The 14,364-nt window shown below is 31.4% G+C and overlaps 1 protein-coding gene across 1 annotated transcript in view; it reads right to left on the bottom strand.

Annotated features, from left to right (window-relative positions):
• Positions 1 to 239: 239 nt before the first annotated feature.
• Positions 240 to 14,364, bottom strand: part of LOC143247625 (protein GPR107-like) — a 28,161-nt gene continuing 14,036 nt past the window's right edge. The window contains exons 9-16 of the mRNA XM_076495966.1: positions 11,756 to 11,831; positions 11,134 to 11,207; positions 10,494 to 10,611; positions 9,722 to 9,852; positions 8,771 to 8,864; positions 6,559 to 6,606; positions 3,116 to 3,273; positions 240 to 1,418 (exon numbers count right to left, since the gene is read on the bottom strand). Coding sequence (XP_076352081.1) covers positions 1,310 to 1,418; positions 3,116 to 3,273; positions 6,559 to 6,606; positions 8,771 to 8,864; positions 9,722 to 9,852; positions 10,494 to 10,611; positions 11,134 to 11,207; positions 11,756 to 11,831 — 808 coding nt within the window. The 3' untranslated portion in view covers positions 240 to 1,309. The remainder of the gene's footprint in view (positions 1,419 to 3,115; positions 3,274 to 6,558; positions 6,607 to 8,770; positions 8,865 to 9,721; positions 9,853 to 10,493; positions 10,612 to 11,133; positions 11,208 to 11,755; positions 11,832 to 14,364) is intronic.

Below are 14,364 nucleotides of genomic sequence, written 5' to 3'. Positions count from 1 at the left end.
GTTTAAAACATAAACATTCAAAATGTTTTGCAATTTAACATGTCTTTCCAAGACAGAATGTTGATAGAAAAATTGTACATCAGAGTCTTTAAAGGTATTTTTATATTTAAACCCACTCAGTTCTCATCTAAAACTGCTAGCAAAACAATGTTTAAAACTATTCAGAATTGGGCTTCATATGTCATTGATACATTGTGATACATCCAGCAATACAGATTTAGAGAAAGGAACACACAACACAGTGTTGAACTCTTTTATTAATTCACTTTCACCTATTTCAGAATAATGTCAAGTGATGGTCAAATACACTGACCAAAACATAACTTTGGACAGTAAACATTTCAAAACAATAATTTACCTAATATCAACAAGTTAAGACAATAAATATTTATTGTTGTTCTGTTTTCAGTTCAGTACCTACATCTATACACAGCCATCCATTTAATCTCACTGCACTGGAGCAAAATATGACATACATAAAGTATTGTTCTCACAGTGAACAAGTGACCTGTCTGTACTCACTTGGTTGCCAACAGTATTATAGGAAAAATGTCTCCAGAATATTACAAAAACATTGGAAACTCTATATAGAGAGAATATAAAAATGCTCGATGTGTAAGACATTCTGAAGTATATCCAAAGAATTTGATAATATAAACTTAATACAATTTTCTACTTGAATTTACCGAGCATTATTACCTGGAGCTATCACACTTTCAGATCTCAATAGTTTCAAATAATTACTTACTTTATTACTGACTCCTGTATGTCATGTTTCAGATGGGTAAGCTTATATTTCAGAAAAAAATAACTAATCCTTTAATTGCAAAAAATGATGTCATAACTAGTTTTTGACTGCTTAATTACTGCATACAGTGACCTTACATTATTTAAGTTTTATAAATCTACTGTACATTATCAGACTGTTGACAAAATACAAAGCAGTAACGAAAAAATCTGGTGTTCAAAAGCTACAATCAACTATAAAAACAAAGAGGTTTATTAAGATGCTTGAGTGGGTCCCTATGTAAAGAGTCACATTAATAAAACTTAAAAAGGTTTTTACTACTGTGAAACTACCAAAATGAAAGACAATGCTTAATAATAGCTCAGTAATATTATATCATTTCATATTTTTCTTTCACTGTTGCTTTCTGTGGTGAGAGGTATTGTGAATGGGTATGAAACTAATTTCCAAACAACCTATTCAACAATTAACTGAATTTGTTTGTTAAACTGTGCATAATGGAATTTCATTAACAAAAACAAAACATCAAAATTTCACATGATAGGTTTGTATCTTTTAACATTAGTCATCTTCATGATTTATTTCTCGTTGAGAAACTCTCGAATTCCCACCATGGTTTCTTGATTCCACATTCTTGGAAATGCCTTCAGTCAGCCCCGTTTTAGTAACCCTAAGGAGAAAACAAAGCTTTCTAAGTGTTCTTCTCACACCCAACATTGCTCTTTAGGAGATTGCAAAAGGAATTAAAGTAGAACTTCTGATCTTTTAACTTCTGAAGTCCTTTAATTTCACGATCTGTTATAAGACAACTCAATAACTATAATTTCTAGACACTGATCTAAAGTATCAATGTCCTAATTATTGAAAAAAACAACAAACAAACAAAGCAGTAATAAAATCTATGTTTAGATGACATTTTTCCAACCACGATAACCTGTTTTCTCTGGTAAAAATGTTGTCTGTTTTTAGACTTTTCTTCACTAGTTACAAATGTTAAGTTCTTAAATTTAAGTAAACTAAACTCTTTCTTTGTTTTTATCTAAAGAACTATGAAAATTTGACAAATGAAGAATAAAACTTTGCTGGAAATAGCTGATGAACACTTTATTTCTAGGGCTGTATCCTTTACTTGAACAAGACTGGAATGAGTTAGGATGCCCCACTTCTTTTCATGATGGCCCAAAACCCTTCTGATATTGTTTAGCAGACTGTGCACTATTCAGAAAACATTCATGACAACAAGGGACTGGGGGGAGAAACTACATTTGTTTTTCTTAAAAAAAAGGAGACAAAATAGCCCACAAAAGGAGCGAGTCAATCTGTTTGCTGCAGGCTCGATCAGTATGACAGTGTTCATAACCACGTGCTAATCACTAGATCTACTATCTAGCAAAACGACAGCCAGGGGAACAGGCTTGGAGAAATCAGGACTAGAAACGTCTTTTCGTAGGAGTGTTAATATTTTCCATTGTGTTACCTTATCTAACACAAGTTTCTAATTTCTTATATTTATGTGACTTCTGTGATAATAAATAAGCAATATACAAGAAAAACAATTATAATACTCAAATTCAAAAATCTCTCAAACAACCCTACTTTCTCTTTCCACCACTTCAAACACTGGCTCTACCTAACAATTTCAAAAATGGTGTATAGAGTGCCAACAACCACTCTTTTAGGGAATGTAGGCTCCTTTTAATCTAATTAAACACATTTAATTCCACTAAACAATAAAGTATACGATACATTTAGCATTTCAATAATTGTTGCAATATTTAAGTCAAAAACATACAAGTTTATAATGTTCTTTTCTAATAAAAGTGTGTAACCATTCACTCATTAACTCTTTCATGGTGTTATATGGAACAGGAAGAAATGAACTTTTGCTGACAACTTAGTAACAGTTTTTACTGTGTTAAATCCAAATAAAGATAAGTCTTCTATTGGTGAATATTTTAAGAACCAACAACATACTGACTACAGTGACATTCTGATTTAAATACATCAAAAATTCTGGTTATATAAACCAGATGTTCAATACAGACAGGCCCTGAAAACAACGGACAGTTAAAAACCAAACTCTACATCATTTTAATACTTATAAATAGAAACCAATCCTCTTAATTAACTACAGTTTTCTAATTTTATACTAAAATAAACAATAATCTTTTATTTAATTTATCAAAATATGTTAATGCTTTTGTGAAGCCTAATCTGATTTGCAGACTAATCTTTTTTCTTCTGTAAGATGCGATATTTAATTTAAAACTGTTTAAAATTACATTAGCAACAGCAATACAACAAACCCACTTCTGGGTTCACTGCGATCTTAGGTTAGACAAACAGAGAAACCAGAGTTGTACTTACACCTCTTCCATTTCTAGATCTGGATCATCTTGAGATAGCCGGAAATAAGGGTTTCTGAGAGTAGGGCGGAAATTGTAACCAGTCAGAACAAAGAATGAAAGTGTGGCTCCTTCTTTAAAAAACTCATCCAGCCACTCATACTGGAAAGGCAGAGTAATCTGAGAAATGAAAAGTTAATATTGCAGTTTCTTGATAGAGAATACACAGTTTAAAATGTCCTTATCGGTCAGTGACCCAAAGCAAGTGTCTTAAAATATTAGAATCAAACAAACTGCATCAATTTCAAAGTTAACGAGTTTGATAATTTATCATTTTCAGTAATTACTGATCCCACTGACTATTTTTTTTTTATCACTAATAATACATACTAACAGAGACCTGCAAATTATTTAATATTTACATAAACTAGCAGACACACACACAAAACATTTGATATTTATATAAACCAGCAGAGATATGAAAAACATTTAATATTAATATAAACTAACAGAGACTTGCAAAACATTTGCAGTCAAATTAGTATCTTTATTGCAACATTAATTCTCTAAATAGAGGATTTATAAAATAATGCAAAATAATTCTGATTGCACAAACTGAAATCTACGAGTCCATTTGTCTTAGGCCTATCCTTAGTTAAGCCTTCATTAAGTACAGCCTATGTTCAGTTGAGATAAGTTAACACTGTAATTTGTGCAAATTACATTAGTTTTTTTAAAAGCTTGATAAATTGTTGTGCTTAAGTATATATACCTCTTTGTTAACCTGAAGATGACCTAGGAAAGTGAAAACATTGTTCTCTGCTCATCAATAAAAGTATTAATACCCATACCAGCCATTCTGAGATACATTTTTATTTCAAGTGGGTTTCTCATCATCAAGTATATAAACCTCCATCTTTTGTTTATCTTCATAGAAATGAAGTACACACATGTGAGCATTTAGATAGTAAGTTGCATGTGCACTTTTAGGACAGACAACATTCTGAGTATTATTATAACGTACGTACACAATGAATTAGTTGTACTTTTGATCTGGAGTTCAACTGATTATACTAAATTCATCCTAACATCAGCAACTTAGAGCTCATTTACAGATACTGCTCCTGTTTATTGTGTATTCTGGTTATAAACTTCAAGGTAAAGCACAGTACGAAGAGTTAGACATGTTTATGGACTTCACACTGTGCTTATACAATACAGAACACTTCCAGCATGTCTTCATTAGATGTTAGTCCTGTAGAATATTTTTAAAGTAAGTAACTGATGAGATTCTGTAGTCTTCTTAACACTATATGTATGAATTGGTCTATTGGATCTATAATGTACTGGGGAATTAATATTAATCTGAAGTTACCAAATGTACTCAAACTTGATGATAACAAACTCGCTTTTGGAAAAGTCTGGAGATGGCTTGAATGTGCAGCAAAGAAAATTTTGTTACAAATATAGAACATTTTGATGAGCTTGTTGAGATGCTACACGTTTCCAATAAAGTTTCCTTTCCCACCCATTCTCCAAACTTTATTTAAGAAGCACATCTTCATGAACCTTGACAAGCTTATGGTAAACACCATGAACCTGTGGTGTCAAAAATATCAGAATTTTTTTATGAAGTATTTTTACCTGACTGGTCTGTGAATGTACCGAGTTAGTTTGACCCAGACTGTGACTGGTCTAAGTGCAAAATTATTTTTCAAGCTAAGAATACAAATACATTTGCATCATGAAGTTTTCATACTTCGTTTGCATAACGTGTAGAATCTCCTAAATTAATATCAAAAGTTCATTCTAGTAAAGCTTTACACTTTATCACCTGGTTTGTGTATCCTAACATTAGCTGTAAAATGAAGTAAAAGTTGAAAAATACCAAATAAAACAAACAATACTTTCCTTCTTTTGACATATAATTTCCGTGTTTTGTGTATTTCTTGTATTCAAAGCTTTAACTGTTTATCTTTTCACATGAATTTTATGCAAATTTATGGTTCTGTTATTATACTTTGCTTGTAATATTTATGACCCTTGGCTAATTCCTTCCACTGTGTTAGTTGTTTTTGATGAGTGCAAATAATGAAAATGAAGCCAACTACCTAATTACAAGCACCAAAATGAAGTAACATCCAAACTCATCTGACAAGTATCAACTTTCTCCTTCTGTTCATTACACATGATCCAACAGCAAATACCAGAAAGAATTACAGATATATTTTTGAAAGACATCATTAAATAGCAGAGGCACAACACACAGATTTGGCAAGAAGCTAGGATTTATATTATGCTTGTCAATAACTATAATTGTTTAAATGGGTCATATAAGGGTAAAAAGGAAATTTAAAATGGGCAATTCAGAGCACAGGTACATCATGTGATACAAAGAAGTTGATAATTTGTTTAAACATTTCGTTTTGAAATTAAGAATTCAAAACTTACATAAAATAAAACTTTGAATTGTAAGCTATATACACTGATAAGAAAATTGTTTAATTGGATTTTTAATGTAATTTTGTAAAATAACTGACCCTTTGACTCAGGGGGATACTAGGGGGATTTAACAATATGGATGTAACTTTTTTTTTAACTGAAAACTTTTCCCTGTTACTTAAAACACATTATTATCAAACATTCTGTAGCTTTGATAAATAACTGAAACGTATTATCAAACATTCTGTAGCTTTGATAAATAACTGAAACGTATTATCAAACATTCTGTAGCTTTGATAAATAACTGAAACGTATTATCAAACATTCTGTAGCTTTGATAAATAACTGAAACGTATTATCAAACATTCTGTAGCTTTGATAAATAACTGAAACGTATTATCAAACATTCTGCAGCTTTGATAAATAACTGAAACGTATTATCAAACATTCTGTAGCTTTGATAAATAACTGAAAATTGTTGCATCTTTCTAATTCTTTTGTTTCTATTTTATTACTATCAGCACTATTTGTACCACATGCCACATCATACTAATTTTGATCCTGTTAACACAATACGGTTAATTGTTATAATAAAAAAAAACATTAGCAAAATGTTTAACTCTTTCAAAGTAGCAAAACTCTACAAGGAATTGTAAGCAGTCATGAAATCTTTCAACAGCATTAAAAATGAAAATTCAGTGTCTCTGGTTACCCATGCATGTGGTCTACACAGATTACTGGTTACCCATGCATGTGGTTTACACAGATTACTGGTTACCCATGCATGTGGTTTACACAGATTACTGGTTACCCATGCATGTGGTTTACACAGATTACTGGTTACCCATGCATGTGGTTTACACAGATTACTGGTTACCTATGCATGTGGTTTACACAGATTATTGGTTACCCATGCATGTGGTCTACATTATTTTAATCAAACAATACTCAGGAAATACTACATTAAAAGTACCCAGATGAAACATTCAATCATTTATCTACAGTAATAAAGCAGAATCGTACCTTGAGGAGATACACAATAATCCTGGTGAAGTAGATATAGCAGATAATCTGAAGTATAGAAATAAAGATGTTAGAGATCCATCTACAGAAACATTTCATCATTTTCTCTACTAACCAACCAAAAATCAATTATCTCTATCTTTTACAACAGAATTAACTGGTAAGTATATATACATATTTTTACTTTAATAAACATATATGCAGTATGTAAGGTTATAAAGCATCATAATAATAGATTTCTCATCTAAGTTACACAGCTGTATGTGACAAAGATCTTGTCCAGGAAAGCCTGACATTTCAGTATAATTTACCATGATTAGTTCACTGCTAGATACTACTTGTTTAACTTGCTGACTGCCGAGTTGCCATTAAGGGTAAGATACACCTCTGGTAGTTAAATGCAAGTGTGCCTTAAACAGCATACAGCTCACACAAGTTCCACGTGCACTAAAGCAGCTGCAGTCAAAGGATTAAATTATAATGGAGACCAACATCATAATTCATAATAAATCAGTTTTTTGGTTGAGGCCAGTGACTGATCCTCAGAAGAAGAGGAGGATGCATTTCTTCAAAAATATAAAGGAATTAAACTTTTAAATTAATACATACGTATATTGTTTGTTTTGGACGTTAATTCTTGAACTGTGTAGTTTCAATTTTATAAACAAAATGATAAAAAACAAATCTCCATGCTTTTGATGAAGGTGAAATCTTGTGGTAATGACCAGACATGCCACTTAGTTCTTTTTTCTTATCTGTACAAGACAGCCATTTAGTCAATGGAGCCAATCAGAATCTAGATTTAAAAAAACAACTGAAAATAATTCTAAAAATGTCTACAAGAACAAGACGTGCAGAAGATTGTGTGTTTGAGGACTGTTTATATTTAATGTCTCTCTTATTATTCAGTGTTTTTAAGGATATAAAAAATTAAAAATTGGATTTCATTATATGATGTGCAGTGAATGGGTTAAAAGATGTCACAATTTAACTTGATTTGAAGGTTAGTTTGGAATTTTTTTAGTTATAACAATATTTGGGCCTTGTCTAGTAAAATAACGTTAGCATAGTTTCATAGCAATGAAAAACTGACACCTCTAATTCACACATAAATAAACCAAGACATCTAAAAACAAGTACATATTTTACTGACCTCTATTTCTAGGGGTGAGGTTAAGCTATTGCCAGGCCCTACATCAATATTAACTGTGATTCACAACTAGGTGAGGCATATTGTGTTTAGGTACTTATTAAAAGCTAAGCAATGGTTATTTAAGAGTATCTGTCTCTTATATTGAATTGACAGCAATACACTGACACCCACACATGCTAACTTTCATCTGACAGAACAGTGGGATTTGACCATTTTTCTTGTATATTACACCCACGGTCCAAATTTGTCAAGCATGTTTTTGCAGAAATGAAATGTGAATCACAAAACCACAGATTCCCAGTCCAGCAGTGCTAACCACTGTCTCAGTATACACAAGTGACACAATCCTACAGAAATCTATAGATGATGTCTCCAGCAGTTTGAATGGTATGCCTTTACACAGAATAGCATAAATACCTGTTTCATTTTCTATCTGCTTCAGGTACATATGGTCGAAAAAATATTTTCAAGAGTTATTTGTGCACATGTCATGTATGCTGCTTTTGGGATGTCAATCCTTCTTGATTAAGAAAACAGGCAAGAAAACAACTCATAGACGAGTGGAAAAAGTCATCACTAACTACTATTACCTAAAGTGTAGTGACGACGTTTTTTCCACTGGTCTACGAGTTATTGTTTTCTGGCCTGTTGCAAAATGCTGCACTATGCTTACCACAGCAAAGGTAGACCTCTTTTTAGACTATTTTCTGGATGATCTATTTTCCTTTTTTCCCAACACTAATACGTTAAAAGAATATCCCCCATCTGAACATATTATTGTGATTTGAGCAAATGAATATTTTAAGCAAGAAATGGCTTTTGCCATTCCCAAAAGTGGTACATTTATCTTGAATTACACTATCTGCACAATATCAAAATGTAGTTCTGACACATTCCATTGTATCAGGACTTTATATTAAGTCATGCGACCCATTGATCTGTATATTCAAAGTTCTTTCAATATGACATAATACTATATATATAATTTATGGTTTATTGTTCTGTTCTGCCACTCGAATGTGACATCTTTATGTAAGAAACAATTATAAATTATCTAACCATGACATAAAAGTGCCTAAAGAGTTTGAGTTTCTGCAAGTTGACTGCAGCTTTTCCATCAGTCTGGGAAGCTTCTCGGAGGTGTCTGATGGACCTAAAAGTAAAAAGTTTATGCAAGTGTACACAAGTTAGGTCTTTTTATCTCTCATTTTAAAGATCAGCTAAAATTTTTTTTTAAACTGTGGATAAAGCAAAAACTTTGATATATAATTATTTTATGCTGTTATTTTTGAAGAGGGAGTGGTAACCTTAAAACATTAGCTGATAATAGTAATAAAAAGACATTTTAATGACAATATTTTGAACTTTTCTTGCAGTTTTAACTACACCTGTATGAACCTAATTACGGTTAAAAAAAAAAGTAAGAAAACCGTCTTAGTAATTATTTATTAGGTTGAAGCTAAGTACAGCAAATATCAATGTTAAATTAGGATAAAGTGTTTTCACTGAAAAACGTTGTAGAAATAATAGGTACACTTACTATTCACAATAAGGGTACAGATATTTTATTCAAAATTCTTCAAACTAATATTTATAGACCTGATAAGTCTTACTAGTTTTATATATGGATGGTAACTTTTATGAAAATATCTATAGTACTGAAGTTATGTGATTACATCAACTAATGCTTTGCCTAGTTTAAACGTACTTTAAAGAACGCCATGACAACAGTAGATGAGCAGGCAGTAGTTTACTGTTCCATAAAACTTACTTAAAATTAAATGAAACCAACCAAACATCTTCTTGAAAAAACAACAACACTTATTTATTGTACAGTTTACCAAGGATTTTCTCTGACACACTCTAGGGAACAGCTGAGTTTTGTTGAATGTTTTGTAGAAAGTTTGTTAGAAAAAACAATCACTACAATGAAGTTAAATATAAGATTTAAATGATTCTTGAAACTGCAAACATCCTTCAAGAAAGTAGAGCTAAGGAAGGAAAGCCTACCACACAATGGGAAAGAGTATGGCTCCACAGCACAACAGGTCGACTAAGATGAAAACTTCCCTCCAAACACTGTGTTGGACCTCACCTTCTTCACTCTCTTCCATGATAATTTCTGCAACATTGGCCAATACCTGCAAATATATATATATATATGTTTGTATGGAAAAGATATATGACCACTGCATATATACAGTTTCACAGCTTACATGGTAACACACTGTTGTGCACTATTACTAGATTTCTAAATCCTATAAATACGCTATAAGAAAAATACTGTCCCAGGCAACAGAAACTGTTATAGTAGCAAGGCAACAGCAGATGATTAAAGAGCAGTAATAAAAATAATTAAAGAAGTGAGACAGCAGCAGATGAAGAAGTAAAAACAATGAAAATCATCAAAGCACCAATGCAACAGGAGACGAGAAAGTAACAACAATGAAAATAACTAAAATTTTCAATTTTCACAATTTACTTGAAATTAAGCTTTAAGAACAAGAATTAAAATAGACTAACAATCAGAAAGAAAGAAAATACACACTTCCAAAGTAAAATTCCACCATATTTGAAGTATCTTAGCTGAAATCACCAAGCCAGGAATTAGAATAATGTTTCTATAGACAAGTGATGATTGTGCTTGAACAAACAAAACATAAATTAAGGGCAGAAACAATAAGGTGTGTGCTGTGCTTAGGTTTCACAGTAATTCTACATACAAAATGGTTGTGTGTTTAGGGACATATTTCACAATACCTATAGATATAAAATGCATCACCTGAAGAGGTACAATGATGGCAAAAATTTTTTTTTCCTTGTCAGCAAAGATATGCTTTATGAATGTCCAACCAGTGCCTATTAGTACCAGAGTGACAAACAGCAATGCTCCTTTCAAGCTATAAAAATAAAGACATTAGAACATGTAACTTTACAGCATAGCATAATACCTTCAGCATATCTGTATTGTCAAATCTAATACAACCCCTATTATTAAAGAGCTACAAATTTGCACGTAATAACCAATTTCTCATAAGCACGACAAATTGCTTTCATAAATAGACAAGTGCCTACCTTAACAAGGTTTCAAGAGATTCTTTCAGAGTGTAACACATGTGACAAATAATGGTTGATACAACATTTGGCAGATAATACAAAATGAATCATTATTAAATTACTGCCAAAAACAATGGTCGAAATCAAGAAAGATGGATATTCAATTTTGATCGATCTTGATCAATTACTTTGATTCTTCTCCTATTCACAAATTGAGTACAATAAAAAATGTTTTCAAATTAATTCACTTTGTGCATTGAATTTATTCATATATTTCAACTTTGAAAATAATTTTCTCACCAGATGGGGTAATAAAAATAACACAATGACTTAAGTACAACAAATGTTTAATTTTTGATACTTGCAGGTGTGTTATGTAGAACAACACGGCCCAAGTTTCAATGTGGAAACCTTCTCGTGCTATAAAGTAGTAATTTATCTGTAAAAACAAAGAATTAATAGATATTTATACAACAGTGAATCCTATAAAAACTATACAGAAATATCTATATAAAAATTATATATAATATCTGTATAATGATATGGAGATTTCCACTTTTATTTATTTATTTCATAACTTTTTTTAAATACATACAAAAAGTAAGACAGAAAAATGGTAAATAAATTTTGGCCACATTCCTTCCCAAGGAAGCATGCTACGTGTAGCACTGTGTGGGGATTTTCAAATCATCATTTTTGTCTGCTGGCTTTACATAATTTATACTAAATACAACAAATGTTTTTTTATAAAGACACAACAAATGCTCTTTTACATATTATAAGTAATTCAGTGATTGGTGCTTCAAATACAAACTAAGCCTAATTTAGTCTTCAATAACATTCTAAGTATTCTTTAAATGAGCTTGGAAGTAAGCCTTCCACTAGACTCGAGAATTAGCCACCTGAGAAATTACAAAGAAGTATCCCTTTTATGAACTGAGTTCTGTTTGTCTCCTTTATTTTAGAAATATAAAGTTACAAACTTACCCCATGAAAGAGAAGAGAAAAAGACTTCAGAAATACCAACAATCCCATTAAGTAATGGATTTTAAAGGCTTCTTCCCTGTGAAAAATAAAATTGATTAATTGACAAAAATCGTAAATGCCATTTACAAAAAAGTGAATACATTCATTTCTAACGTGCCACTGACCACATGAAACACTGAAAGACAATAGTAGTTTGTACAGACAAACAATTCCTGCATTGATAAAGTACTTATAAATTATTGGAAGAAGTTTTCAATTTAAAAATTATTTATTTGTTTGTGGACAAAAAAAAACAAAACACTTTACGAGGTTGCTACTACATGATGCTGGGTAAACCTGGTTAAATGTAGTGCTTATAAAAGATGGTTACATATTTATCCATAAAAACAACTTAACACCTGCCACACGAGCCAGTTCAGCATCTAGATGTGGATTAAAAAAACCATTCCAGAAAGGTTTCAATCCTTTTGATTACACAAAAAATGACATTTGACACTTTTTTTGAGATCTAGGTCACTGGACCAGACACTTGGATGAACCTACAATTTGACCCCAAGATCACAAGAGCCAATGTGGAGAAGTTATCTTCTATAGTAAAATGATGTAGCCATAAAACATGTTTGAAATGTTCTAGATGTGGTTGTGAATGTGATGGTTTAAGTGTAGGGTCCAGGTCAGATGAGGGAAGAACTTATTTAAAGATATCCCAATCAATTTGACATATCAGCTGAATCAGAGATTCATCTACTAATTACCACAGCAACAGCAAAACAAAACAATGGGCACAACAGTATTGTTATTTTCAAAGAAGGATTGGAATCATGTATATAAAAATTCATTAGATTTAATATTGTTCAAAACTAGCAGCAAAGTAAAACTCAAAGATGCAGCATTGAAGTTGGAGCAGATACAAGATGATGTCCCTAGCAATTCTCAAATTAAAAATTCCACTTCTGTGATGAAGTGTTAATATAATAAGTATGATTTAATCAGAGTATGGTAGTACCATCATATTATCCATATAGATTTAATCAGAGTATGGTAGTACCATCATATTATCCATATAGATTTAATCAGAGTATGGTAGCACCATCATTTTATCCATATAGATTTAATCAGAGTATGGTAGCACCATCATATTATCCATATAGATTTAATCAGAGTATGGTAGCACCATCATATTATCCATATAGATTTAATCAGAGTATGGTAGCACCATCATATTATCCATATAGATTTAATCAGAGTATGGTAGCACCATCATATTATCCATATAGATTTAATCAGAGTATGGTAGTACCATCATATTATCCATATAGATTTAATCAGAGTATGGTAGTACCATCATATTATCCATATAGATTTAATCAGAGTATGGTAGCACCATCATATTATCCATATAGATTTAATCAGAGTATGGTAGCACCATCATATTATCCATATAGATTTAATCAGAGTATGGTAGCACCATCATATTATCCATATAGATTTAATCAGAGTATGGTAGCACCATCATATTATCCATATAGATTTAATCAGAGTATGGTAGTAGCATCATATTATCCATATAGATTTAATCAGAGTATGGTAGTAGCATCATATTATCCATATAGATTTAATCAGAGTATGGTAGTACCATCATATTATCCATATAGATTTAATCAGAGTATGGTAGCACCATCATATTATCCATATAGATTTAATCAGAGTATGGTAGCACCATCATATTATCCATATAGATTTAATCAGAGTATGGTAGCACCATCATATTATCCATATAGATTTAATCAGAGTATGGTAGCACCATCATATTATCCATATAGATTTAATCAGGTATGGTAGCACCATCATATTATCCATATAGATTTAATCAGGTATGGTAGTACCATCATATTATCCATATAGATTTAATCAGAGTATGGTAGTACCATCATATTATCCATATAGATTTAATCAGGTATGGTAGCACCATCATATTATCCATATAGATTTAATCAGGTATGGTAGCACCATCATATTATCCATATAGATTTAATCAGAGTATGGTAGTACCATCATATTATCCATATAGATTTAATCAGAGTATGGTAGCACCATCATATTATCCATATAGATTTAATCAGAGTATGGTAGTACCATCATATTATCCATATAGATTTAATCAGAGTATGGTAGCACCATCATATTATCCATATAGATTTAATCAGGTATGGTAGCACCATCATATTATCCATATAGATTTAATCAGAGTATGGTAGCACCATCATATTATCCATATAGATTTAATCAGAGTATGGTAGCACCATCATATTATCCACATAGATTTAATCATGACATATTTTCATTAATATTTAGTTTTTGTTTTGTTTTAAAAGCTGTGTCAAGCTTTCTACATCAAATATCATTGATTTTATGAATGAACCCCCCTGCTGATCATCAGAGAACAACATTTCGACCTTCCTAGGTCATCTTCAGATTAGCATCTCTTTTGTTAACCAGAAGATGACCTAGGATGGTCGAAATATTGTTCTCTGCTTTATCAGTAAAAGTGTTAATACCCATACCACCCCTTCTGAGATACATTTTTATTTCAAGTGGGTTTCTCATCA

This window comes from Tachypleus tridentatus, chromosome 3 (genome assembly GCF_004210375.1).
Source record: "Tachypleus tridentatus isolate NWPU-2018 chromosome 3, ASM421037v1, whole genome shotgun sequence".
Lineage (NCBI taxonomy): Eukaryota > Metazoa > Arthropoda > Merostomata > Xiphosura > Limulidae > Tachypleus > Tachypleus tridentatus.
The sequence above is the reverse complement of the archived record's forward strand: the minus strand, read 5'-3'. Positions and strand labels throughout refer to the sequence as shown.